This window comes from Verticillium dahliae, genomic scaffold (genome assembly GCF_000150675.1).
Source record: "Verticillium dahliae VdLs.17 supercont1.17 genomic scaffold, whole genome shotgun sequence".
In the NCBI taxonomy this organism is placed as follows: Eukaryota; Fungi; Ascomycota; class Sordariomycetes; order Glomerellales; family Plectosphaerellaceae; genus Verticillium; species Verticillium dahliae.
Genome location: NW_009276936.1, coordinates 205,815 through 232,804, shown reverse-complemented (window position 1 = coordinate 232,804; position 26,990 = coordinate 205,815). Strand labels below are relative to the sequence as shown.

The following is a 26,990-nucleotide window of genomic DNA, read 5'->3' as shown; positions in this document are numbered from 1 at the left end:
ATGCTTCTGCTACGGCTTCAGCCAATATCGTCTGCCATCTGAATCTCCTGCCTCATGCCCGTTGGCCTGCCTTACCTCACCTTAGGTAGGTACTCTTGGTACTGTACCTGCCCTGAATGCCCCAAGATCGCCACCGAGTCTCCGCCTGAATCCTTCCCAAACCAACAGACGGCCCCCTTGGCGCGTCCTTTTTCGTCAAAAAGCCCAGTGACCGACATTTCGGAAACCCACCTGCCATGCTCGATTGAATCCCCCCCCAGGGTTCCTGTTTGCAACCTCGAAATGTGCACACGCCAGAATGTTTCCACATCGCCCGCCGTTTCTTCTGTTTGCCAAACCCAAACCCCAAACCCAAAAAAAGAAGGCCAAGCCCACCACCCTCAGGAACGCACGAGCCCCACCAACCACAACAGTCTGTTTCTCCCTTCTGCGCCTCAGACCCTGGACCCTCTTCCTTCACCTCAGCTGGGCCCCCGAATTGTTTCCCACCAGCCTCTGGAATGCCCGTTCGGCACTAGCGAAACTCCCCGTGCCGGACCCAAGCTACATAGTACCAGACCAGAGGTAAGGTAGGTACCTAGGTAAGTAGACGCGAGACCAAGATGCCAGCAGAATACCGCCCGCTGGCATGTCCCATAAACTAGCACAATGCACGAATGGGACAAACTCCCTTCCGCACCCGAACCGAACCGTAACCAGCCAGCAGCAGGGGCGGGCGCAGTCAGGTCCAACGCACAGATCAACAACAACCGCGCACAGAGGCTCCCCCTTTTCCACAGAGCCGAGCATCACCCCTCTACCCTCCCCAGCAAGGCCGGACAGCCAGCGAGCGCGCGTGTCATCACGAGGAACCGCCCAGCAACAAGGGGAGAAGCCTGGTACCCATAGTCGAGCCAGTGACGCGAGAGCAAAGCTCAGAAGCAGCATGGCAGCCCACCGTCTTTCATCAGAGCCGAGAGATCATCGTGTACACGTGCCTGTGCGAGTGACACCGACTGCAACCTGATGAAGTCATACAACATCACGATCACCGCTCATGAAACGTGCCCAAACAAACGAGCCGGCTTTTCTGAGAAAAATCGATTGTCTATCCATTTTCCAAGGAGGAAGGCTTGTTACGTTTTCCCCGTCCCTCCCCCTCTCGCCACCGTAGCTACCTGGTTCAGGCAGGACCCGCGCTCGTGATTTGTGTTGTGCCGAATTTTGCTATCGGACTTGCTGTTTCTGCTGCTGAAGCAAAACGAAGGAAAAAAGACAAAAAAAGAGTGGAAAGTGACACAGGAAAGAAAAAAAGCGAATGAGGAGTAAATGTGTTACTATTACAAGCAAAGTTACCTGTTTCCGTGGCCGAAACTTGCAGTTTCACTTTCATACAAGCCACTGAAAAATGTACACACGAACGAAGCGGTGGCACCACGTCACCTTCTCACCCGCTCACCCTCTCACCACCCAATGGCAATCATTCTTACGCCTTGTCCACCGGCTGCGGCTGCGCTGGTCCGGTCCCCTTCTCGTCGCTGTCCCGGCGGCCCTTTTCCTCCTGCAGTGGCGTCGAGTCGTTCAGGCCCGAGGACGTCGATGGCTGGCGCTCAATCGGCGACAGGCCTCCAATGCTGGCAGCGATAATGCCAGGCATACCAACCGCCGAACCCATGGCGGACCGCATCGGCGACATGGACGACCGTTCGTCTTCCGAGTTGGAGCCACCCGTCCTGCTGCGGCTGCGCGTGCGTCGGACCGCCTCCACAGGGTGTACGATGGCATCGCCGACAAGGTAGATGCGGCCACCGCGGATTCGCTTGAGGAAGAGCAGATCGTCGCGGATGCCCTGGAACGCTGTGCCGACGCCGTTTTGTGTCTCCTCGTCCGACTTGTTCTTCTTGCGCTTGAGGAACTTGGGCATCGGGATCCTGGGCAGGTGCCTGTCCACCCAGTGGGCGCACGTGCGGACGATCGAGTCGGGGAACAGACGGATCAAAACACCAATCGGGATCGAGAGGAAGCCGAGCACAAGCGAGATGCCCCATTGAGGTCCGGTCAGCGGTACCACGACAAAGGCGTCGCTGCCAACGAAAACGATGAGAACCTGGCCGCCCACCATGATGGCAAACATGACCAAGAAGAGGCGGTTGCGCGACAGACCCTCAAAGATGTTGAGCTCGTTGTCGATACGTCTGCTATTGATGAGCTTGAAGATCTGCATGAACACGAATGTGTTGAACACAAGCGCGTCCATCTCATCCTTGGGGTATTTTAAGAAGCTGGGCCCGCCAAAGTGCAGCACAAAGGATACGATCAACTGGTAAATGGACTGGCCGATAATCATCTTCCACATGGTCAACGTAATGAGCGGTGCAGTCTTGGCTTCCGGCTTCCGACGCAGTTGCGATTCCGTCGGCGGGTCGGTGGCGAGAGCCAGCGCGGCAAAAGTGTCCATGATGAGGTTGACCCAGAGAAGCTGGATGGCCTTGAGCACAGCCTCCTCTTCGGCACTGGCGACAGCCGAGACAAAGGTGAGAATGACAGCAGTGATGTTGACCGTGATCTGGAACTGGAGGAACTTCTTGACGGCGTCGTTGATGGCTCGGCCCCAAGCGAGGGCACCGACAATGGAAGAAAAGTTGTCGTCCATCAGAATAATGTCAGACGCCTCCTTGGCAACTTCGGTTCCCGTGATGCCCATAGAGAAACCAACGTCGGCAGCCTTGAGCGCGGGCGCGTCGTTGGTACCGTCACCAGTGACAGCGACGACGTCTCCGAGAGACTTGAGTGTCTTGACCAAAATCCTCTTATCCTCGGGGCTGGAGCGCGCCAAAACCTGCAGGTCCCTAACCACGGCGCGTCGATCTTGGTCGCTGAGGCGTCGGAACTCCAGGCCCTCCATGACACGACCGCCCTCGGTAAGAATACCACAGTCGCGGGCGATAGCTTTGGCAGTCTCAATGTTGTCACCCGTCACCATCTTCACGGACACGGAGGCACTGTGGCAGTGTGCCACAGCCTTGGGGACGTTGCCTCGCACAGGATCCTGAATACCAACAACACCGATCCAGTTCAGATGCTTGAACAGGTCGTTGAACTCGACATTGTCGGTACCCTCCTCCTTGCGAGAGTTCGGGGGAGGCCACGACTCAAAGTCGCGGTACGCCAGTGCCAGGGTACGAAGAGACTGCTTAGCATAGTCGGAGATGGTGCGCTTAATGTCCTCGCGTTGCTGGTCCTCCATGTTGGCGCGTGCGAGCGAGGAAGTAGGGTCTGCGATGACCTTGTTGGATTGTCCCAATACGATTTCCGGCGCACCCTTGATAAAAAGGCGATACTTGTTCTCGGGCAAACGAATGACGATACCCATGCACTTCCGCTTCGAGTTGAAGGGCAGTAGTTGCTGCGTAGGGAAGCTAGAGCGCTCCTCGGCAATGGGGCCGAGAGCGAAGCATTTACGGGCCCAGTCGAGGAGAGCTGTCTCCGTCTTCGTGCCGACAAAGACCTGCTTTCCCTTCTCCTCGGCCTCAAAGGCAGTCGTGTTCACAGCGACAGATTCCTTGAGCAACTGGCGGTATTCGTCTGATAGGCTGAAGACAGCTTGGCAATCGGAAGGCGCAGAGCCGGTGGGGTTCCGTTCGATGTGCGCGCATCATCCTCCACCTCCTTTGCAGGCGTCGTCGGTTCGGTGATAGCCTCCGCGTCTTGGTCGTCACGATCGTTGAAGCGCACGCTCCCAGAGCCAAGGGACCCAGCCACTACCGTCATGACGTTCTCGGTCAAGGTGCCCGTCTTGTCGGAGCAGATGACCGTCGCGTTACCCATAGTTTCGCAAGATTGCAAGTGGCGGACCAGGTTGTTCTCCTTTGTCATACGCTTTGTCGCGTACGCAAGTGAGAGGGTCACGGCAAGCGGCAAGCCCTCGGGAACCGCAACGACAACAATGGTGATGGAGGTGATGAGAATCTGGAGGAACGTCTGGCCCTTCTCGTCGGGACTGTCGTCGTTCCCGGGGAGACGGGCGAGGAACTGGATAGTGAGGACACCGAGGAGAATCAGACCAGCCGCACTACCAAGTTTGGCAATGTACCCTGTATCATATTAGACGTTGGCCTAGAATGCGAGAACCGGCGCACTTACCAGCAAGAATGTTCAGCTTCAGCTGCAGAGGAGTCTGTCCAGGATCGTCGCGCAGAGACATCATGGTCCTACCGTGACTCGAGTTCTGGCCGACAGCAGTAACAAGAAACGTGCCAACGCCATCTAGGATTCGTGCACCCGAAATGAGGAACGGGTCGAGTTTCTTGATGTTCGTGTTACCTTCGCGAATCCCTTGCATCACAGCAGCAGCGGGAACCTTCTTGATCAGGTCCGACTCGCCCGTGGCGGACGACTCGTCGCAACTGACATTATGACCATCGATGTAGACACCGTCAACCGGAATGACGTCTCCCGCTTCGAGCAGCATAACGTCGCCCACGAGGACACGGTGGATAGAAAGATTGGTCGGCTTTCCAGAGCGAATGACCTTGACGATGCGGTCTTCCTTCTTCTTGTTCAGTTTCCTGAACTGGCGCTCCTTTTGCCAATCGTTGGCAGCACCAACGATAACGACAATCAAAATGGCGACAACAATGGCAACGCCTTCGACCCACTCGACTTTGGCGCCCTGGTGATGCTTGTTACCAAAAGTTTGGTATAGGCCGAGCGCGAGAGAAATGACAGCAGCAACCGACAGAAGGATCAAGACCTTGTCCTGGAGAGCAATCCATGCGAGCTCCAAGAAAGATTTCGATTTCCTCTCGGGAAGAAGGTTCTCGCCAAACACCCTCTTCCGGTCGGCAAAGTTTCCATCAGAGTCGTTTCCAGCTGAGCCGTCCGGCTGACTTCCAGCCTCCTTTGCAATAGCATTAACATCCAGAGCGGCCTTCTTTGGGTTCGCTGTGTCGGTGCCTGCCGCTACAGCATCTTCGAAGGAAATAGGATCCGAGATTGTGGCCTCATCGAGACTGAGGCCAGCCGCTCTGTCGGTACGGAGACCCTTTTCAAGACCAGGAAGACCACCAAGGGCCGCAAATGCATCAAGACTCTTTGGGTTGAGAGTCTTGGTGAGCTGGCCTGGCGAGAAGGCGAATGGGTTATTGACAATATTGAAGAGCTGCTCCTCGCCCGGATCCGGACTCAACGGATCGATTTTTCCATTTTTAGTGGTCCCCGTAATGTTGCTGTCTCCAGCGGCCGAGGGTTTTCGTAGAGAGTCCCCTGGATCGGATCCAGGAGTCGTAGGAGTTTGTGTAGGATGCGACTTGTTGGAATCCCATGACTGTGCGCGGGATGTCCTCGTAGGAACGGCGAGAGTGTTTGTGTCTTCGAAGGTCGGTGACGTAGGAGAGTGGTCCTCTACGTCTGGGAAGGGTTCTAAGCAAGCGGTTAGTGGGTGCAATACGTGGGCTTCACTTGGCAAGCTCGTGACGGGTGTTAGATGTCTCGCGATGATGCCTGAATCGAGAAAATCTGGGGAAGCGTATTTCCGCGTCAAAGCCGGGACAGGGATTGTCGGTGCGGCAGGTGGACACTGGTAAAAGCTACCCCCATTCGCCCTTCAGAAGATTGAGGCAGTGTTGCTTGCTGACCATTGAGGCAGCTTCCACAACTCCGGTGCTCCAGGCAGTGTGAGGCATTGCTGCAGCGTGTGCAACGCCATCTCGCGGATCCTTCAAAAAGAACGTACCTTGTTCATTATTGATGGCCGAGGTATCGACCGTAATGGCAGGCGTCTGGGGCCGCCGGTGCGAAGCTGGGCGGCTGGTCGAATTGTCCATGATGGTCTGGACCGTGGTAGGCGCGTAAAAGGGTGGTTTTGGTATTATGCGGACGAGTCAGGCGAAGGAGAGCCCAGGTCGTCAAATCGAGGAAAATGAAGCCGAGCACGAAAGGTACCTCGAGGCGGACTGGAGGGTTTTGGAGAAACGTATCGTTCGTTGCCTTGGCAAAGGGTGCGAGGCAGAACTCGAGGCAGAATCGAGCAGGGCCGAATCGGCTCTCTACAGCTCGAGGGCCTTTTCGGGGCTGTCGGGCGCGAAGCGGGTTTGTGTTGATGTTAGGAGATGATCGATGAAGTGGTACGAGTGTGGCAGTGCCGGGTGTGGTGATCAATGTTGAGGGTCCTTTGCATCGCGGGCCTTTTTGGGGATGTCCTTCGTTTGAAGGCAAGCCGTGTGTTGCTTTTGCGGCGGAAGCTTGTGTTGGTGAATTGGGGCGTGTCCAAGATGCTTTCGGCGCGAATGCGAAGGTTGTGTAATTTTGTTTTTGTTGGCAGGAAGGAGGCGCACTTCAGCGTCGGGCACCTAATTGACGGTAGGCAGAGGCAAGGCTTGCGCTCGTGAAAGGCCCAAGGCGAAGGTGTAAGAGGTTGAGATTCAGAGAGAAAGCTTCCAAGAGGCAGGAAGGAGGCAGCTGGTTCTTTGCCTGCTGTAGAGTAGGTATACTAGGTGAACGTGATTTCATCGTATGAGATCAGGGAAGGGACGGTAGCGGCCGTGAGTGTGGCAGTGCTGGACCGTTTCCTTGGCAATCGTGATGCTTGGCGTCATTGGTCAAGCTCGCCTCATTTTGGAGTAACCACGTTCATCATCACTGGAGCAGGGGGGGGCAGAGGGGGCGCCATAGGCATGTGGGCTTCTGTGGGCGCCAGCAGGAGATGAGGGGGGGGATTGGACTACTCGTCGTTTCGTTGCCATGGTGCAGCCGTCATCGTTCCTGGTCGTCTCTGCTGCTTTTTCTTGTTTTTGTCCCTTACTTTCACTGGTCATGTCTCTGATCTAAAATGCATCTAGCCATCCCCGACCGAGAGAAGCATGGGGGGTCTGCGATAGAAGGGAGGGCGGTTGAGAGCAGGCACTCCTGGAACAACAACATGACCACAATGGAAGGTAGGTAGGTAGGTAGGTAAGGACGTAAGGTAGGCGAGTGTAATGTACAGTGGAGCCCACGGAATTCATTGCACATCACAGGCCAGCCTAGGTACCCAGGTCCCCAGGCGGATTAAGCTTACATGCCGCCTGAGGGGCGAAGATGCTTGGTTCAGTGCTTGGTATCCGCTGTTTGTTGGCTGCCCGCTTCCTGTCTTCTCTGGCAACTTGGGCGACCTTCCAGGAAGCGTGCCGAGATTCACATGCCCGTGGGGCGCTAGGCATTAGGGGCTTTAGGTGCCGCCCCTGGCCCTCCCTGGCCCTCCCTGGCCCCCCCGGAGGCATCCACTAATTACCATCAAATTAACGCCCTTGAACGCTCCAACGTGGGACGATACCACACAAGGCCAAGCCTCTTCTTTTTTTCCCTCCTTCGTCCTTTCGCCTAAGAAGCCCCAGTGACACTATCAGCTCTCAGCTCACCAGGGCTTGTGCATCCCCAGTCTGCTTCATCTCAGCTCTGCCCAGACAGTTCACAGCAAAAGTCAAACAGGGCGGGTCCCTCGGCAGTCGCCTTCCTCTCGTCGCGGCAACGTTGTCGATGCAGATGGACAGCAGCCATCGCCAGCGTGTCACTGCAGCCAACCACGACAACCTGGCGACACCCACAGGTCACAGGGAACAAGAGCCGGTACCACCAAACGAGAGAGCTCCTTGCCGTCTCGCAGGAAAAATTCGATGCCCAAGGACATGCCAGCAACCATGACTGTGAAGCGCATCATATTCCAGCATCCTGGTCCTCGCTAATTACGCCGGCCAACGCTGGCTCAACACGTCCAGGCTAGTAGCCACCATCTTTGTTTACCACACGATCGGACCGCCTGTGAGAGTGCCATCTGGCGGTCAACTGACTGAGTCCATACCCGCCTCACCTGTTTGCACGTGCGGTGCGGTGCGTGGGCTTGCACTACGGGAACCCAATCGCAAGCATCGTGAAATCTTGCTCTGTCAGTTGGGTTCCCAGACTTGCCAGCATGCACAGCAGAGAAACCCTGCGCCCACGCCGCGATGCTTGAATCGGCCGTGGTCGGGAAAGAAGCTTTACGGGGATGTCAGCCCCCTAGAAGCCGCGATGCTCGAGTGTGCCAATCAGCGCGCTTCTGAAGCTACGGAAATGAGGTCATCGCTGGTGTTGGGTTGCCACACCCCTGGCAATTGCTTCCACGAGCTGGGGCGATCCTCCGTCGCATGGGGAGGTTGACCACATGCGTTAATTAATTCGTGTGACGACTGAAACCAGCTTTTCTGTGCTTGCACACACCGTAGTGCTCTGAATGCAGGATGCGTACATCAATGCGCTTGTGTTTCTGCACTTTCTATTGAGGCCCAGGATTATGGTTCTGTCGTTCAGACCGCCAGCTCTCGAAATGAGGTGAATTTTACCCCTCGATGAGCTCGATCTTCTTCTTTGCTGGCCAGATTCGAGCAAGATCGAGCTCGAGTGGTAGAATTCGTTGAAGGGTTCTTCATCAAAGGCATTTCGAAGACCTGTTGTAACATCCTGCTTCGACGATGCTCATGATCAATACTTGTCAATGACCTTAGTTGACTCATCACGATTAGGAAATTCATGTCAACGAATTGCCTCTGACAACACGTCCAGGTTGACCGCTCATCCTATCAAAGGCGAAAGTAGTTGCAAGTTTGGTGGTACAAACAGCCTACACTGATGATATGCAGTACCTAGATTGTACAATGACTTGAAGCCAACGGAAGAACCTTCAATACAGCAGGCATAATCCTGCAATCTCATGGATCGATAACCTATGCTTTCAAAGATCTCAGGTCCTCTTCGCAAAAGGGATAATCAATGTAGACCTCTGCTTGAGCAGGAGTGTAGAAGGTGGAGCAGTCGTATTCATTGGCTCGATACCGTGTTGGCGCCGGTGCACTAGGTCCGGCGAGGAAAGAAGGTCCCGATCAAACACAATGAGGGCATGACGATCTTGATGCTCTTCATCGACATTACTGCGGGCCCCGACCCATCATATCCTCCAGCAACGAAAACAGAAACCCGATCTTGCCAGATGTTCAATGAAAATTACGTGCCCCCCTTTTTTCCCACAGTCGACGTTGCTGTTGACCCGCGACTCAATGAGGTGCAGTTAAAATATGTTCAGCTCCACGAAACCGCGGACAATATGCGAAAAATGATGTTCCGCCACATCGGTCCTTATCCATACTGTCGGGACCCGAACTGTGAAGAGGATATCCCTCCATCTGACCTACGCGCCCCAGAGCACATAGCTGGATGAACATGAAACAGCCCTTGCGTAGGCGGCATCGGTGATTTCCCTCCATCCCTGAATCTATGCTGCGTTCCACATGCCGGGCGCGCTCTCGCCTCGGCAATCAGTAGTGTGCCGGGAACAGCGGCTCTCTGCGTGTAGTACTGGAGCATCAAAGGGAAGCCACGTGGTCGGCATCTGCTCGGAAGCGTGTCAGCGGAGCCATGACGACGCGGTGGCTGAGTTGGACATCACCGACAGTGATAGGGCAGAAGAGTTTTGTATATGACATTGTAAGGGTGGGAGATGGCGAGTAATAAGAATATTTGAAAACGAACTTGAATGTTGAATCATGGACTATAGGTTCGATTCTTGCCGTGTTGCCAGGAAAGCTGCGGAAGATCCAAACGTGAGAGTGACATGATATACCGGAAGACTCTCGAGCGAGAGGATGCTGAAAACCACGTTGAATTCATGATTGTCAATACAAGTTTGAGCTAGAAGAGCTTCAACATCAATACTTTATTGTGAGCACGTATCTCGATTTTCTTTTCGCAAAGACAAATTCACTTCGTCTGAGCCTGAGGGTCTTAAAACGCGTGATCCCTAAGTGCCTGCTTTTACGACTCAGCAAGTTACGTGCAGGAGCCTCAGAAACACAGCTACCTAATCGCAAGTTACCTCGAGGCATCATGATCCCAATACTGTCTGAATTATGGCCTTTGGTCGTAATTCTTGAACTCTGTTTATTTACATCTCAATGAAGTCGAAGGCGGTTTGGATCGATGATTAGCTGCATGTGAAAACAATACCAGTCACCAATAGCGGCATGCGAGCGAGCACTGGCCCAACGACCAAAGGATCCTCGTGCATTGAGTCAGCAAACCAATCCGCAAGTCCAGACGCTTCCATAGCGTGCAGATCGTCGTTTCGGCGCTGTCATTTCGCCCACGCGACGATCGGTTTCTGGGGTAAGTTAAGCCAGGCGTGCGACGGTCTCAGGACGTCAAACATTGACAGACGACCGACAACTGCGTAGCAAACATGTCATACAACCGGGCCAAACTTGTCCCCTCATATTGATCTGAGCGTCTTGGCACAGACCCCCTTCTCTCTCTCTCGCTCGCTCTCTCTCTCTCCAGCTTATCACGACGACCCAGCATGCAAGCCATATAGCCTAGATAGAGCGCGGGCGTTACCTAGCTCCCCCCTCCCTTCACCAAACACACGCCCGTCCTCCAATCCCACCTCACTGACGCGCCCACCCCCATCCATTCCTCGGTCTGCTCCACCGTCCACCGTCCGCCAGAGCCAAACTCAATCAAGACAAACACCTGATCGTATTCGAGGGGCCCCGCCGCCCGTCCACACCCTCTTTGACCACCACATTCCTGCAGGCTAGGAGGAGGGTCGAGGGTCACGATGAGACCCTACCAATCATGGCTCGGACCTGCCCTCCTGTGCCACAGGCTCTCCCCCTGTAGTGATCCCGTCTTTGCAGTCGTACAAAGCCCGGCGGGCGTCCGCGACGAAGCAGAGTGATTTCTTTCCTGAAGATGCTCGTTGGGCCGCTTCATATTTCTTTTTGTTTTATTTTCGTCCTTGCACGATTTCAAGCCCGAGCCTTTCGAACCGTCGATTGCATCTGGTGCGTCCGCGTGGACATTGCATGGCCGCCGAAGGAGAAGAAAAACAAAACGTGGATTCCCTGTCCATCGCCGCTACCGTCACCTGACCGACAGAATTGCCAGCCCAGGTCCATGTCCCCTCAGCGACGGGAGGCGTTGGTGTCTTGATTCTCGGTGACGCGGATTGCCACACGGTTGGCTGGTCACCTTTTCCGCCAGACGACAACAACTTGGGTATCGCTCACTGCTCTTCGGTTCGATCAAAAGTCGCCCTCGGGCAGACAGCTTTGGCAGATCGGCCCAAATAGGCGACGAGTCGACGAAAGGTGTCCGCCAATCACCAGCAAAAAAGCAAGTCCCACAGACCGGGAGCGAAACGGAGCCAAGAGCCAAGAAGAAGGAAGAAAAAGCAGCAATCAGTGTATTCTACGATTTGTTCTACGACGTGGTTCCAAGCATGGCAATCTCGGCAACAACGACGTTCAGGTATGTCACTGTCACAAGCGCCGGCGCCAGCGCCACTGCCGACCCGACCTCTGATCCGGCCCCCTCGGGGGAGAAGCGCGCGCCGATCTGGATTTCCATCTTCATCCTCTTCGGCGCCCTGACGGGCCTCGTTCTGCTGTTTTTCTGCATGTGCGTAACTTGAGAGAGATTTCTTTTACTGAACCAATTTTTTTCTTTCCCGCCCACAGGAAATCGTGGGGCTTACGGTTTCGTAGCTGTTGGGTCGCGCGCCGGGTCATGATCCCTGGTTTCTCGCCAACGCGACCCAACTCGCCGGATGCGGAAGCGCACGCTCACGCCCACGCCCGTGACCCCGGCAACGGCCCCGCCACACCCCGGACCCCGGCACCGGCGATCCCGGCCGTGGCCTTGGAGGCCATAGCGCGCAAGGTTGCGCAGCTCGACAACTCGGCGCCCGTCATGACATACCAGGCCTGGCTCGACGGGTATGAGGGCGAAGACGAGGGCAAGTGTATGGGAGAGCTTGACGAGGAGAAGGACGACGATGCGGTCAAGGGCGTTGTCAGAGCCAGCTCCTATGTCGTTTGGTACGTCTTCCCCCCTTCCCGTCCTCTTTGTTTCCTCGGCCTTCACGACTTGCGTCCTGCTGGCCAGAAAGAAAAAGTTTCTCTCCAAAACCCCCAGTGCTGACGCGGCTTTCTCTCAGCGTGGTGTGCCTGGAAACACTCGAGAACAGCGATCTGATTCGCAACCTGCCGTGCCGCCACATTTACCACTCCGAATGCATCACGCAGTGGTTCCTCAACAAGCACGACACTTGTCCGCTGTGCAAGGCTCACTATGTGTCGCAGGACAAAGAGGATGCCGTGCTTGCGAGGCCACCGGCAGAGACTTTCCGAGTCCACAGGCCCTACGATGCCATGTATCGGCTCTATACGCAGGTGCCGATATGAAACTTTTTTTTTTTTTTTCAGTTTTTCAGGTTTGTTTGCAAACGAGCGACACAACCGGCATGCGTCATAACGGGCATGACGGAACAGGACTGTGGTCGTCAGAGAGTGTGTATATATGTGATGGGCATTATGGCACGAAGAGGGCTGTAGGAGCCCATCAGAGGTGGAGTCTGGGGTCCTCATTTTCACGGCCTTTGTTTTCCTATCTTACCTTACCTTCAGGACCCCCCTGTGGCCTGTTCGGCAGATGATACCACGGTGTGAACGCATCCTTTGATCCAATTGATATCATTCCACTTCATCTCGAGTCATTCGCGACCCCGTACCAAGGAATGAAGAACAAGAATTCCTGCCGCCGCGACTCGCGCCCCCCGATGGACAGTTCCATCAAGGTCACCACACCCTCCAAAAATGGGAATACCCTCGTCCTATCTGAGTACCATGTAACCCCATAACCCGATCTCAGCACCCACACACAGTAGAGTTCAGCGACGCTTATCCCCGATCGGACATGCTGCTGGCCCCTCGCCCCATCCGCCGAAAGCAGAGACGCAAACATAAACGCCCCTCCCCGGCGAAGCTTATTATTACTAAACAGCAGTGCTCGTCTAGGTATTCGTATTGATGATGAATCGTTCGGTCGAGCGAGCACGTCTTGGATCAATTGACGTCATCGTCCCCGCGGCGTGACGTGCGAGGAATGGCATGTTGTGTGAGGCTTGACGAAGCCGTATAAATCGTCTTCTTTCACAGTCTCTCTGAGGGGTTGCATCAATCAGCCTGGCAATCCGAACGCAACAAGCAGCTTCACCATCACCACCCTAGGCGACATCCTATTGCATTTGCCCATTCGGCATCCGGATTCGGCGACCAACAAAAAGCTTACCACACAACAAAAGATATACCACACAGCAAAAGACAAACCTCGCCTACCATGCCCCACGTCCTCATCCTCGGCGGCCACGGCAAAATCGCCCAGCACCTGACGCCCCTCCTGCTGCGGGCCTCGCACACGGTCACGAGCGTCATCCGCGCCGACGACCAGGCGCCGACCATCCGCGGCCTCGCCCCCGCCGACGGCAGGGGCACCCTCCACGTGCTGATCCGGTCGCTGGAGGACGTCACGTCCCAGGACCGCGCCCAGGCCATCCTGTCCGAGGTGAAGCCCGACGCCGTCGTCTTCAGCGCCGGCGCCGGCGGCAAGGGCGGCGCCGACCGGGTACGTTTGCCTCTCCCTTTTCTCTTCCCTTTTGGAATAAACAAAAACAAAAAAAGAAAAAAAAGAAAAAAAGTCAAGCATGCTAACGAGACAGACCCGCATCATCGACCGCGACGCAACCACGCACTTCCTGCGCGCCGCCTCGGCAACGCCCTCGGTCAAAAAGTTCATCCTCATCTCGTACCTCGCGTCGCGCCGCGCGCAGCCCGCGTGGTGGGACGCCGCGGCCTGGGCCGACGCCCAAAAAGGTCAACACGACGCTGGCCCGCCTACTACGACGCCAAGGTCACCGCCGACGAGGTCCTCTACGAGGCCGGCGGCGCGCGCCGCGACTTCGCCGCCGTCAGCCTGCGGCCCGGCACGCTGACCGAGGGGGACGTCGGCGGCGTCGAGTTGGGGCGCACGGGCGGTGCCAAGGGCGAGGTGTCGCGCAGGACGGTCGCCGAGGTGACGGCGCGGCTCGTGGACGCCGAGGGCCTCCAGACGTCGTGGGTCGACCTGCTGGATGGCCAGGAGGACATTGACGAGGCCGTGAAGCGGGTTGTCAAGGAGGGTGTGGACGTTGCTGAGGGTGAGCCTGTGTACGACAAGGTGCGCAAGGCCTGAGTGGGCGTCGCGAACTCGCAATGACCACCAGAAATTCACGATGTATGATTACAAGACAAAACATGGACATTTAACGTTTTTATTCATTCATGCGACTATCACGCCATGAGGGCAATGTGCTTCAGCTCACTCTGCACCTGGAAACCGACCTTTGTGGGCGGGTACTCGACTTCGGCGCCCTCGTCCTTGCCGAGGTTGAACTGCTGCGCGCGAACCTGCTTCGCCTTCTCGGCGAGCGCCGGCAAGGGTGCGAGGTCGTAGTCGGACGAGAGATGGTAGAACATGGTTGAGGAGATGCGGATGAGGGGGCGGTCGGGGTGCTCTTCAGTGCGGCGCTTCATGGCGGCAATGGTGGCCTCGTTGATGACGACTTCGTGGAAGCCGGCCTTGACGAGCCCGCCCGTGATGTACTCGAGCTGCTTGCCGGCCTGGACGAGCAGGTAGCTGCCCTGGGGGATCTTGACGGCCATCTTCTTGCCCGTGTTGCGCGCCCAGACGTGCAGGCCGGGGTAGCGGGAGCGGCCGTGGATTGTGAGGAAGTTGAGGTCTGTGTGAAAGCCGGCGAGGATGGTGTCGGGCTGGTCAAAGCGGCGAAGGTCGGACGAGGTCGGCGCCAGCAGGTGGGGGCCGTAGCGTGCGGCGCTCGTGAAAGCATCGGCAGGCAGCTCGAGGCCGGCGGCGGCCATGGAGGCCACGCCCTCGACAGCCTGCTTCATGGTGGCGCCCCAGTGGTTCATGGTCGGCGACCAGCGGTCACGGATGTGAGGGGCTTCAGGCACAACGTTGGCGGCGTTGAGACCGGGGAACTGTGTCTTGACCTCCGGAGGCGGGGCGTCGTTCATGCGCCAGAAGAAGCGACACTTGGGGTCGGGGCTGTGGGCGGAGATGTCGAGGGGACGCTCTTCGGGGGCGAGGCGGGCAATGACGTCGAGGCAGGGCTCGTCGACGGCGCACTTGGGCTTCTCGGTGTTCTCGAGCGTGACGCCGATCTGGTAGGAGAGCTCAGGGCGCTCATCCTTCTGGAGGTCCTCGCGGGGCTGGGCGAAGTAGTCCTCGAGGAGGTCGAGGAATGTCGTGTTGTCCTCTTCCGAAACGCGCGAGTCGTGGAGCACGAGAGCGCCGTAGGTGATGAGGGCGTTGGCAGCCTTGAGGCATTCGGCCTTGGACTCGGGGGAGTCCTGGGGGTTGTTGAGGAAGACATCGAGGTCAATGATGGGCAGGTCCATCGGGAGCTCGTCGGCAGGCATGGCTGCGATCTCTTGGTTGTGGGGGACGGGGAGAAACCGGTTTGTGATCGCAAATGGTCGCAAAGTCGCAAAGGTGAATCAACAAGTTCGTATGTACCGAGAAGAGAGGAGAGAATGTAGAGAACTGTCAATCCAGGATACAGTGAGAATGGGGAAGAGAAGAGAATAAATGCAGTATCGCCAAAAAGTAGTCTGTCGCCGCTGCTTACTTTGGTCCCATGTGATACGTTCGAGGGGTCCGCCAATTCTTGGTGGGGGAAAGAGCCCAGTGGGGTCTCGCTTTGGCGGGGGCAGGCGCAGGGGCAGGCGCATGCTGGATGAGGAAGCTGCCATGCTCGATGCATGTCGCCGCTTTACCTCTGCTTCTTCCTTTGCTAATTAATCTGCATAACTTCCAGTTGCACAACCACCCTCTGCTTACCTGCCTCACCACCTTTGGTACCTACCTAGGTACATCTTCATGATTATCATCAACCTGAACGATAGCATGAACCAGGTAGGTAAGATAGGTGTTATCTGCAGATGAGAGTTCGGCTTCTGCCATCTCTTGCACGAACCAGGCAACACGAGGCACAATGGCCGGGCATCTTCATCCCGCCAATGCTGCTAGGTACATGACTGGAACACACTCTGAGGACTCCTTAACCACGTATTCCATGGCATGATACAGTTCGCCGACCTCTGGAACGCTCCATCGCACCTCGAAGCACGCGGACAAATGCGCACGCGCCCGGCTCGCCTTCTCTAGCTCTATACGGCGTGCTTCTTTTATCCTATGACCGCGTTCAAGATGAGTCACCAGACTGTGGCTCCGATAGAAGCACCAATCCAGAAATGCCTGATTTTTAGGCAACACATCCGCCCAACTATCTAGGCTCATGATCGGTTCATCCTTGAGGGCTGCCAAATTCTTCGTCTCGGCTATGGGCCGCGAACTTCCAATCGTCACCAAGTTCTTCAGGTGCACGCACCCGCCCGGGCACTCCGGGTGTTGCTGCAGTACGTCGTCGTAGATTTCACTCGCTGAACGAGAGTGTATCATGGCGGAGTCCAATGTCACGAACAAATGACCTTCGCTCGAGTACTGCGCACGAGGGTGGTTGTGGTGATTGAATACATGCCTGACAAACTTCGCAAAATGGATGAGCCCGACATGTGATGGCGAGACTAGCATCGCCTGGCGCGCTTCACGACAGCTGAGAATGGTGTTGGTCTGACGCCAGCTTACAATTTTCCCCGCTTGCTGCTGCATGTTGTGGTTGCTCGACGCTGCCGTGTCGAATGCGCAGAACATGTACGACTCCGAGCGGGCTTGCTCCCAGATCAGCCGGCGGATCTCGAGGGGAAATCGTGGGAAGGGGTGGAAAGTGTCGTGGGTCGAGATCAACTGGTTCATATTGTTGACGAGGAGGGAACCCGTGTGTGCGGAGAGCTATAATCATCTTCAAGCGTGCTTCAATTAACTACCTAGGTAGGTCCCTATATACCTAGATAACATGTGTGACATACTTCGCTGCCTTGGCTGTTGTCAATGCAGATAGGCTGTTCTAGTGAGTTCCTGATGAAATATGTTTATAAAGAGAACAAGGAGCACGATAAATACCCACTCGGAGATACATCACAGCTTGCTCTCTATCACTTTGGAACCTGGCCACCCAAAAGACACATCTGGATATATTTCGCAACCTATCGTTAGCTCACTGTTCAGTTGCGTTCCAAAATTTGGGTCTTCACCTACCGAGTCCTTACAACGGATCCCATCATCAAGCCCACATCATCAATTCATTGCTGACGCCTCGTGTCTCACAAACCTCTCTACGAAGCTCTCCATCAAACACGAGCATGCTGTATGTCTCCAGTCAAGCCTGCACAACTCTGCATAGCCCTCCACGTGGACGTTGGTCGAAGCTCCTCCTTGAAGCGGCGACATCCTGAGCCAGACCCACATCGTGCGCCTAGAACGGCTCTCGCCGATAACCGCGGGTTGGCCACCCCAGATTCTTGTCAGGCCACCGCTCTCCGGCGGAGATCGACGGGGTGGTCTGGCCAGATGAAGGGACTTGTATGCCTGGCACCGGCGGGATAGTGTGCTGTCGGCCAAGGCGATGACCCGGGCTTTCCTGGCCAGGTCCACTCCCATTGCAACATGTTCCTTGACGCTCGAATGGGTGGTAGACTCTGTCTGCCAGGTCAGAGCGAACCTAGCTTGACAATCAGATACGGCCAACAGTGACGAACTCATGGAGCACTACTAACGATTTCTCTGTGAGCATTTACCAGTCTGCTACACGCTTACAATCAAAACTACGTGTAGGAGTTCATCCGAAGATATGCGCCTCAGATATCACGGATCGATAGATAGCTTGAGACGTAGCTTCAGACCAGTATCGCTCTTCATGAAGCCTCCTAATGATGACTGACGCAGCGAACCAACGTACTCGAGGTCCAGTTATAGACCGCCAGGGACGTTCACTACCCATGCTTGCAAAGCCTGAACCACGACACAATGTTGTGGGATCCCGAGACACGCAATATCGGCTGTCGCTCGAACAAGATCACACTGACCCAGGGACGCATCAACGTGCATGCATTTGACCGCGCAACTCCGGCGCAAACAGTTCTCTTCAGCATCCTGTTCGTCACAGCTTCTACCTCTGCTTCCGCACCTCGGACGCTTCCTTCCCCAGCTCCTCCAATGCCTTCTCATACCTCTCCATCCTCTCCCCGCCAAACCCTCCTTCTTCCGCAGCCTTCTCGACAATGACCAACCGTCCGACCTCTTCCGTTCGCCGGATGCCCTCCCACTTGGCCACGGCGCCCCAGAACCATCCGCTCTCGCGCGTCTCCACAAGCGTGAACGCCCGTCCCTGCCTGCCCGCGCGCGCCGTGCGGCCCACGCGGTGGACGTAACCCGCGGCGCTGGCCGGGAGATCATAGTTGACGACGTTGTCGAGGGCCGGCAGATCGATGCCACGAGCCACAAGGTCTGAGGCGACGAGGATGCGGAGGGTGCCGGTTGTAAACGAGGCGAGGACGCGGCGGCGGTGCGATGTCTTTTGCGTCGAGGTGAGGGTGCCGATGAGGGGCGCGAAAGAGGGCGCGAGGAGGGACAGGAGGCGAGAGAGACGGATGGCGGATTCGTTGGACTTTGTAAAGATGAGCGCCGTCTTCTTGAAGGGGGCCTTAGGCGTGTCGGAGTCCGAGTCCGAGTCCGAGTCCGAGTCTGACGAGGTGTCGGATGAACCGTCCGACGAGGTATCCGACTCGTCTTCTGATGAAGTGTCGTCGTCGTCTGTTGCTGCTGCTGCTGTCTTTGCAGGAGTTGTTTTCTTCTTCGATGTCGTGTCCGTGGGCGAGAGCAAGTGCTTGCCCTGAAGCAGGTCGAGCAGATAGAGAGGCTTGAGCCTAGTGTCGTAAACTCTTGTCGCAAACTCCTTGAGTGAGCTGGGAAGCGTGTGCTCGGCCACCTGCGTCGTGCCATCGGCCTTGCCGCCCTCGAGCACGATCAGCTGTGGCCTCCTGAGCTGCAGACTGCCGAGCAGACTGAGATCTCGGGTGAGCGTCGCACTGAGCACAACCTTGCGGACGCCTGTCAGATTCGAGTCGGGGAAGTCGCGTGCGCTGAACTTGTTGGTGCGCAGCTTAGGCATGACCACGTCCAACCACCCCTGGAAGCTTTGCGCCAGCAGCTTGTCTGCTTCATCGACTACCAGCCAGCGAACATAGTCCAGCGTGAAGCCGGGCGTATGATTGATGTGATCGACCAGCCTTCCAGGAGTGCAAATGAGTACATCGACCTTGGAGTTGTAGTCGACGACGTGGTCGGGCAAGTTGCCCATGACTGGCCTGGACGCCTGCGGCCCACCTTCAGCATCGGCATCCTCAAGTGTAGTCCAAGCCTCGCGATCCCTCTTCACAGCGTCTGCATATGCCTCGGGGTCGTAGCGTTCCGTCTGCTCTACCAGATTCGCCTGGTCGTTTTTCAGTTGATGGCTGCCAATGGAAATTCCGATGCGTACGCGCTTCTGATCACGGGCATCAAAAGCAGCGGCGCAGAGCTGAAAGACTTCCTGTGCCTGGTTGACAAGTTCTCTGGTCGGCAGCACCACAAGCGCTCGCAACCTCGTCACTTGGCCCTGGCTGATATCGCGAACAATCGGCAACGCATACGCCAAGGTCTTTCCGGAACCGGTAGCTGCCGCGACGAGAAGATCACCCTGGCGGTGCTTGCACGACGGCAAAAGTAACGGTATCGCGGCCGTCTGCACCGCAAAAGCGTCCTTGAAGCCTTTCGACTCGAGAATCTTGGCTGAACGGTCGTTGATGCCGATCTCGGGGAACGGAGTTCTGGTGTCGGCTGCAACGCGTATCGGTGCTGCAAGCCATGGCGGTAGGGTTTCATAGGACATCTTGGTCGTGTCGGCGGCCACAGGCTCCGGTTGCGGTAGGGGGTCCAGGCCGTGCATCTCGACGTCCTCCGCTTCGTCTCCGTCGACCTCCATTGCCTCAGCTCCCTCGGGCAGTGGTGCCGGGGCCCTGATCGACTTGGCCTTCTTTGCCAATACTGATGCGAATCGCGAGGGCACCTTGTCTTCTTCGTCATCGTCGTCCCCATTGTCCTCTTTGGAAGCCTTCTTCTTCTTTGGCTTGTCTCTCGCCTCCCTTTCCCTCTTCTTTTTCTCTTTCTTCTCGGTTTTCTCTACATCTTCAGACTGCTTGGACTTCTTCGGTGCAGGGCTTTCTGTGCCGTTCGTCGAGGCATCGCCATGCTTGCGCTTTGTCGCGGGAGATAGCGCATCATGCGAGTTTATTGATGGAGATTGGGCCGCCGTCGTCTTTGCTCCTTTCGTTGGGGGTACGTATCGAGCGTAGTCTGTGGAGGGCTGGCTGGTCGAGCCATGGCTGGCGGTACTCTGTTGAGGAAGTGGTGATGATGCAGAAGTTGCTCCCTTTGACGGGACGTATCGATTGTACATGTTTCCAGGCTCTCTGATCGATTGGTCGTTCGGAGCGGTCGGCCAAGCAAAATGTCGAGAGTGGTGTTTCGTCGTCGTGACTGTGTCTGGCCTCGGAGGGGCAGAAGAGACGAGCTTCCAAAAAATTTGGGCGATGATCCGGTACAGCGGCTTATCAGCGTTCTGCCGATGTCCACCGCCCCCTTATCGATCCCGCTGTAGGGGTTCTTCTTTAGCTGTCTTGATCCAATCCCTTGACCAGTTGATCTTCTGCGCATCTTGAGGTCGAGCCCAGGGACCTGCTTGACTGACGATCATGGTCGACTGAACAACTTGAGCACCACTTTCGACCAGTCGACCCCCGACAACTCATCAATCTGCCTGAAAAGGCTGGCCCACCGCGTTTCGACATCTGTCCTACGTCAGACATGCCTCAACATCCTAGGTAGCAGGACCCTCGACCGCCACGATGCCCCGCCGTCGTACGTTCAACATCGCCATGGTGTGCGACTTCTTCTTTCCGCAGCCAGGAGGAATCGAGAGCCACATCTACCAGCTTTCCTCGAAACTCATAGACCGCGGCCACAAAGTCATCGTCATCACACATGCTTACGAAGGCCGCACCGGCGTGCGCTACCTCACGAACGGCCTCAAGGTCTACCATGTGCCCTTCCTCGTCATCTTTCGCCAGGCCACTTTCCCCACCGTCTTCTCGTTCTTCCCGATCTTCCGCAATATTGTCATCCGCGAGAGGATTGAGATCGTCCACGGCCATGCCAGCTTGAGCAGCCTCTGCCACGAGGCCATCCTCCATGGCAGGACCATGGGACTGCGGACCCTCTTCACAGATCACTCACTCTTTGGGTTCGCAGATGCCACGAGCATCCTGACGAATAAGCTTCTCAAGTTTACCCTCAGCGACGTCGACCATGTCATTTGCGTCAGCCACACCTGGTATGTACATGTGTCCAAGGTTCTTGCTCGAGCTCACCTGGCTGACACCTCCCAAGCAAGGAGAACACTGTTCTGCGAGCATCCCTCGATCCGCTCATGGTCTCCGTCATCCCGAACGCCGTCGTCGCCGAGAACTTCCGCCCCAAAAACTACCCCTCCAACCCGTCAGGCGTCGCCAACTTTGCCCACAACCCGCCGCCCGCCCAGCCCCTCGGCCCCAACGACACAATCACCATCGTTGTCATCTCCCGCCTCTTCTACAACAAGGGCACCGATCTGCTGACGGCGGCCATCCCGCCCATCCTCTACAACAACCCAAACACGCGCTTCGTCATTGCCGGCTCGGGCCCCAAGGCCATCGACCTCGAGCAGATGATCGAGCAGAACGTGCTCCAGGACCGCGTCGAGATGCTCGGCCCCGTGCGCCACGAGGAGGTCCGCGACGTCATGGTGCGCGGCCACATTTACCTGCACCCGTCCCTGACCGAGGCCTTTGGCACCGTCATAGTCGAGGCCGCGTCGTGCGGCCTCTACGTCGTCTGCACCCAGGTCGGCGGCATCCCCGAGGTCCTGCCCTCGCACATGACCGTCTTTGCGCGCCCCGAGGAGGACGACCTCGTCGCCGCCACGGGCAAGGCCATCGCGGCGCTGCGCGCCAACAAGGTCCGCACCGAGCGCTTCCACGAGCAGGTCAAGAAGATGTACTCGTGGACCAACGTCGCCGAGCGCACCGAGCGCGTCTACCGCAGCCTCTACGAGGATGACGACGACGACGGCGGCGGCGCTGGCGCCGGGGAGCAGGCCGTCGACGACGACGAGTACGACGAGCACGACGGTGCCCCGTCGCCGCGCTACGGCGTCGCGCGCGCCGGCGAGAGGAGCTTCGCGCTGATTGACCGCCTCAAGCGGTACTATGGCTGCGGCATCTGGGCCGGCAAGCTGTTCTGCCTCTGCGTCATCATCGACTACCTCATCTACCTGTTTCTCGAGATGTGGTTCCCCCGCGACGACATTGACATTTGCCGCGACTGGCCGCGGAAGAGGATCCCCGAGGACGACGACGAAGACGAGAGGCGGAAACACGGCAGGTGGAACAAATAGACGCCGGACGGATAGACGGACGGCTTTCTGGCATGAGACTTGTAGACGAGCATGGCGTTCCGGGTTCAGTTGGGTTACATATGCGTCCTGCTTTCAACAAGAGAGCATGGAAGCAGCAGCATCACAGGTTTTTTTTTCCAGGTTCATCCAGCACAGAATATAAGATATACTGCTTTGACCGTGCCTCCGACTCGTCTCGGTATATACACATTCTCTAGACTTCTCGTACGGCGCGGCCTCTATTCGCAGCCGCCAGCAGAGAAGCTTCATCCCGCAAGGATGCCCGCTACTCGGAATCCCTGCCTCAGCCTTCCACCCCCTTTGTCTCCATGCTCGCCAAGATGACTACCTCGGGTCCATATCTCGACCCGCAGAGCTGTCGAGGTCCAATCCAGTCCGGAATAGCACGGGGCGAGAGGGAGAACAAAGAGGGGTGGGGTAGGCATCCATCCAGCATGCCGCAAGAAAACGCCAAACCAACTTGTCGAATGAAGAAAAAAAAAGGGAGGGCGTCAAGTGAGAGGGAGAGAGCCGTCTAAGGAGCGCGTTTCATCGGCTCATCGTCCACGGGGGAAAAATCTAGGTATCCAGGTGAAAGAACCCCCCCTTCTCTGTCCTCCTTCCTACATCACCGCAAGACAGATAGGAGGGGGCCGAAGAAGGGTCGAAGAAAGAAGCACACCAGATGGGCTGGCGTGCGGGTCTTCGCAATGGGGGGTGGGTGGGAAAAAAATGAAGAACAGTGTAGAGGGAAGGGGGTATCAGCGAAAGTCGAGCGCAGGCCAGGCCGGGGTCCGTGGCTTTGTTTTGGTTGTGGATGGTTTTGGCAGAAATGTTCAGCCTGGGGTTCTTCCGAACAGCAACAGGAACAAGTCGTTCATGCCTGGCCGTGGTCGCCGTCTTTGAGGAGAAGGAGGGAGGGTCAGCTTTCTTGGTTCTGGTTCCTCTCGATTATTTCTCGGGGCGGCGGATCGTGTCTCGAGTACAAGGAAAAAAAAGAAGGGGTGCCGTGTCTCAGAGGAGAGGATAGAGAAAGAGAGGAAGAAAGGAAACGTGTTGTGAAGCGTGAGAGGAGAGGGAGGATAGCGACTCAGTGCCGTGTGCTCTGGGAAGGGGGGCGATCGGAGAGGTCGTCCCTCCCGACGAATTCGTAATCACCTTCGCTGGCAGTGGGAGTGGGTGGCATGTTGGCCGAGGACGGGGCGGGAGGCTGATTCTGGCGCGCCGTACCTGGTCGGGAGCGGGACCCGTCTTTGGTGGCTGTCGCGGCAGCAGAGGAGGAGGTTGTGGCCGAGGTCGAGGTCGAGGTTGAGGTCGAGGGTTGTTGTTGGTGAATGGGGAGAGCGCCCCGCTGGTGGGTAGAGGAGGAGCCGCGCTTCATGCGCTCTTCCATCTCGCGAATGCGGCGCTCGAGAGCCTCGAGCTCGGCGGCTTGGGACTGGACGTTTTGCTTTCTGCGAGAAGGTTTTAGCTTGGGGAGGGGCGGTCGGGCGGTCGCCGTTTCGTCGCAGCGAATACGCCCACGGCGTTATAGGAGGGCCCAGAGCTCGGGGCTCGAAGCTCAGAGCTCACGAGTTCCTTGGGACGGTCTTACCGCTGGTCAACCTTCTCGTCCATGTCGGCGACGCTGTTCTCGATACGGAAAATGTCCATCAGCTCCTGGGAGAAGGAGCGGGCGATGGTGCTACAGGCGTTGGTCAGCTCACGTACTCCGGTAGCACGAAGGTTCGTGGCGTGGAAAGAGGGCCATGGGGACGGCGGAGCATCAAGCATCAAGGGAGCGCACTCACGACTGAGGACGACGGCCATTGGGCTGCCAGTCGCGGTCCAGCTCAGCGTCGGTCAGGTTCTGGGCCATAGCTGGAGTGTAGATGTGTTGATGTATGTATGGCCGGGCTTAGGTCGTAATAGTAGGGCGTGGCGGTGAGGATGAGCAAGGAGACGCGGTTGTAGGTTGGCAAGGTAGGTTGGTAGGTAGGTTGGTAGGTAGGGTAGATGCAGTGTGGTGGAGGGGAGGAGGGAAGACGTCAAAGGTTTTAGGGGAGCTGTGCTCTGCAGCGCTTCGGGTGTACCATGTATTGGGGTGGAGGTGGTGAGTGTGGTACCTTAAAGGTAGGGGGCACTCTAGTGATTGTCGTGGCTCGGGTCGGGTCGATAAAGGGGATTGGGGGATGTAGAGGGGGAAAAGAGACCAGGATGATCAGCACCTCAACCGTCACTTGGGAGGGGCGAGAGCAAATCAGCTGGGCCCCTGTCACGGGCCAACCGATGCACTGAGGAGATTCATGCTACCTTGACAAGGGGGGGGATGGGGAGGGCTGCCGTCTGAATGACCTGGGGGCTTGTATGAGGATGAAGGAAAGATGAACGTCAGGTCCATGCTTGGAGTATGTACCTGTATGGTTCCTCTCTCATGTGTCCAAGGCATGTTCCCCTGCCAGCTTGATCAAGCTCCCTGAGCTTGTCGAGTGCCGAATAGGGGCTCAATGCAGCTACCCAGGCAAGCAGGCAACCCAAGGTACTGTACAGCTTCGGACAGCAAGCCAAGGCGGCTAGTTTGGCCGCTAATCATGACACTGCTGCCCGTCCTAATGCGCGGGGCGTGCCTGGAATCGCTTCCCGCACCGTGCATCCCAGCTGCCCGAAGGTGGGGAAGACACCCCCCTTGCCCCCGAAGGTTCGCTGTCATCTGCAACACGGGGGGGGCAAGGGGGGCCACGGTGCACCCTGCCGAGGGACCGGACAGCATGACATGCACTGTCAGCACTGTCTGGGCCGGATCAGTACATGTAGGCCGTCTCATAGGTGCATAGGAGGTAATGCTCATGCAGATCGCTCGAAGTCCGGGAATCAGGTAGATCGGGCTTTTTCTTCGCCGTGTTCGCCTGCCATCGCTGGGATGGTTCGTGCATGAACTTGCGAGGCGCTATACACAAATGGACAATTTCCCAGGGGCCGGAGGGCCACAGAAACCATGATTCCTTCCTCGTGTCTGCGACACCTGATTGTTGCGCACCTCGAAGACACTTTTGCTTCTCGGGTGATTCTCCCACGGGACACAAGAAACACTCGATCCGCCGCGTCCACCAGGACTCGCATGACGGCATCACCCGCGAGACATCCATTTCGTGGCTGTGGCTAGGCATACTAAGGTACATGTAGCAAGGTACATGGTACCATGTACCGACCAGAGAAGAGTCATGGCATCAGCAGTACCATTGGTGATGGTGATGCCTGACTGTCAATGGCATGGCGCAGAAGAGCCACAACACCGGTGTTGTAGCGATGTAGTTCGAACACAAAGGATGTTGTGAAAAGGATAAATGGTGCAAACCACCATACTGGGCATCTACACAGCTTCATCTTAGATGGTGCCCTCTAGTAATCAAACGAAATGGTGCTGATGACTCGCTACGGGCTCCGCCATGAAGGTTGCCGCCTTACCTAAGCTCACCTCCCTCGCAGGATTTTCCGCCCGCCGTACGCTTCCATCCCTCGCCTCGTGCACTGGGCGAGCTGCCTGCCTTGCCTGCCTTTGCCTGCCTTGGCTCTAGCCTCAGCCTGGCAACAAATTTCGACCCGCCTTCCAGCTCCAAGCTCTAACCACCAACCAGCAACAACATTCATCTCCATCGCCGTCAGAAATCCCATCTCTCATCTCCTCCGTCTCACGTGACCTCGAAAGGCCGACCCCCGAAGAAAAAACATCGTCAATCATCATCTATCAATTGCGCGCCCATCCCGAATAGCTCTATCCAATACCCCCCCGCGATCCCGGAAGGCGCGCAGTTAGATGCATCAATATTTCTCCCAGAGCGCATAAGCGGCAGCCAGTACGTCTTGTCGACCACTCCGTTCCAAACCATCGTTGCCTCATCGCGTTCCTCATCCATCATGACACCTTTCTGACTTTGTCTTCGCTTCGCTCTCCACAGATCGTGGCGCCCATCCACCTCCTCTCCCAGCAGCGGCGCGGCGGACTCGCCGACTGGGGCATGAATACCGCACCATACACCCCGCTCGAGTCGCTGCTCCTGTTCCAAGCCCTCCTCGTCCACGGCGTCGAGGCCGCTGCCTTTGCCCGCGTCTCGGATCTCCTCAAGGCGAACGCTCTCATCCGGCATGACGCGTCCTACGACGCCGCACGCCTCAGCCCTGATGCCCTGCGCCAGCTCTTCCTGCACCTAGTGCGGGAGGAGCTCAGGAGTGAGGCCGCCGCCAATGCGAATGCCAGCCCGAACCCGAACACCGACGCCAACCCAGCACTGTCGCCGAACTCGAGGAAGCGAAAGGCCCAGAGTCCTCCTCTACCGTCGCTGAAGGAGGTCATCGACAACTTTGGGAAGATCCCCGTGCTGGTAGAGAAGCTTTACGCCAGGTATCGGGAGCAGACGGTCAGGGCCATCAGGGAGGATGAGCGCAGGGCCGTCGCTCTGCAGCGGGAGATTCATGCTCTGGAGCAGGCCGAACGTGAGGAAGAAAAGGCCCGGCTTGACGCGAAACGCTTGCCAGCAGCTGCGCAGGCCCAAACTGCCACACCCGTGCCGGCGCCATCACCAACACCAACGCCAACGCCCGATCTTCAACGCCCGCTCAACCACCAAGGGCCCAGTCCCGTTCCCGCATACGCTCATACGCGCCATCACAGGCCCGTCGCGATCCAGCCAGCAGTACCAAC

At 57.0% G+C, this 26,990-nt stretch overlaps 8 protein-coding genes across 8 annotated transcripts in view; 4 read left to right on the top strand and 4 right to left on the bottom strand.

The window, feature by feature from the left end:
- Positions 1 to 1,465: 1,465 nt before the first annotated feature.
- On the bottom strand, positions 1,466 to 5,804 carry VDAG_07555 (calcium-transporting ATPase; the record flags this gene model as incomplete). Its single annotated transcript, XM_009656460.1, has 4 exons — positions 1,466 to 3,550; positions 3,646 to 4,073; positions 4,123 to 5,400; positions 5,714 to 5,804. The coding sequence occupies 4 exons, from the start codon at positions 5,802 to 5,804 to the stop codon at positions 1,466 to 1,468; spliced, it is 3,882 nt and encodes a 1,293-aa protein (XP_009654755.1).
- Positions 5,805 to 11,266: 5,462 nt separating this feature from the next.
- Positions 11,267 to 12,537, top strand: VDAG_07554 (uncharacterized protein; the record flags this gene model as incomplete). The annotated part of the gene is made up of 3 exons (XM_009656459.1): positions 11,267 to 11,445; positions 11,532 to 11,864; positions 11,984 to 12,537. 3 exons carry the CDS (start codon positions 11,267 to 11,269, stop codon positions 12,228 to 12,230), a joined length of 759 nt encoding a protein of 252 aa, XP_009654754.1. The 3' UTR covers positions 12,231 to 12,537.
- Positions 12,538 to 13,164: 627 nt separating this feature from the next.
- Positions 13,165 to 14,055, top strand: VDAG_07553 (NAD dependent epimerase/dehydratase family protein; the record flags this gene model as incomplete). Its single annotated transcript, XM_009656458.1, has 2 exons — positions 13,165 to 13,449; positions 13,528 to 14,055. The coding sequence occupies 2 exons, from the start codon at positions 13,165 to 13,167 to the stop codon at positions 14,053 to 14,055; spliced, it is 813 nt and encodes a 270-aa protein (XP_009654753.1).
- Positions 14,056 to 14,153: 98 nt separating this feature from the next.
- On the bottom strand, positions 14,154 to 15,302 carry VDAG_07552 (uncharacterized protein; the record flags this gene model as incomplete). The annotated part of the gene is made up of 1 exon (XM_009656457.1): positions 14,154 to 15,302. The coding sequence occupies one exon, from the start codon at positions 15,300 to 15,302 to the stop codon at positions 14,154 to 14,156; it is 1,149 nt and encodes a 382-aa protein (XP_009654752.1).
- A 2,648-nt stretch (positions 15,303 to 17,950) lies between these two features.
- Positions 17,951 to 20,278, bottom strand: VDAG_07551 (ATP-dependent RNA helicase dbp6; the record flags this gene model as incomplete). Its single annotated transcript, XM_009656456.1, has 1 exon — positions 17,951 to 20,278. The coding sequence occupies one exon, from the start codon at positions 20,276 to 20,278 to the stop codon at positions 17,951 to 17,953; it is 2,328 nt and encodes a 775-aa protein (XP_009654751.1).
- Positions 20,279 to 20,726: 448 nt separating this feature from the next.
- Positions 20,727 to 22,312, top strand: VDAG_07550 (phosphatidylinositol N-acetylglucosaminyltransferase GPI3 subunit; the record flags this gene model as incomplete). The annotated part of the gene is made up of 2 exons (XM_009656455.1): positions 20,727 to 21,211; positions 21,268 to 22,312. The coding sequence occupies 2 exons, from the start codon at positions 20,727 to 20,729 to the stop codon at positions 22,310 to 22,312; spliced, it is 1,530 nt and encodes a 509-aa protein (XP_009654750.1).
- A 1,090-nt stretch (positions 22,313 to 23,402) lies between these two features.
- On the bottom strand, positions 23,403 to 24,170 carry VDAG_07549 (uncharacterized protein; the record flags this gene model as incomplete). The annotated part of the gene is made up of 3 exons (XM_009656454.1): positions 23,403 to 23,766; positions 23,907 to 23,996; positions 24,103 to 24,170. 3 exons carry the CDS (start codon positions 24,168 to 24,170, stop codon positions 23,403 to 23,405), a joined length of 522 nt encoding a protein of 173 aa, XP_009654749.1.
- Positions 24,171 to 25,737: 1,567 nt separating this feature from the next.
- VDAG_07548 (uncharacterized protein) overlaps positions 25,738 to 26,990 on the top strand; it is a gene marked incomplete at both ends in the record, with an annotated part of 3,857 nt that continues 2,604 nt past the window's right edge. The window contains 3 exons of the mRNA XM_009656453.1: positions 25,738 to 25,792; positions 26,129 to 26,145; positions 26,248 to 26,982. Of these exons, the coding sequence (XP_009654748.1) occupies positions 25,738 to 25,792; positions 26,129 to 26,145; positions 26,248 to 26,982 (807 nt within the window). The remainder of the gene's footprint in view (positions 25,793 to 26,128; positions 26,146 to 26,247; positions 26,983 to 26,990) is intronic.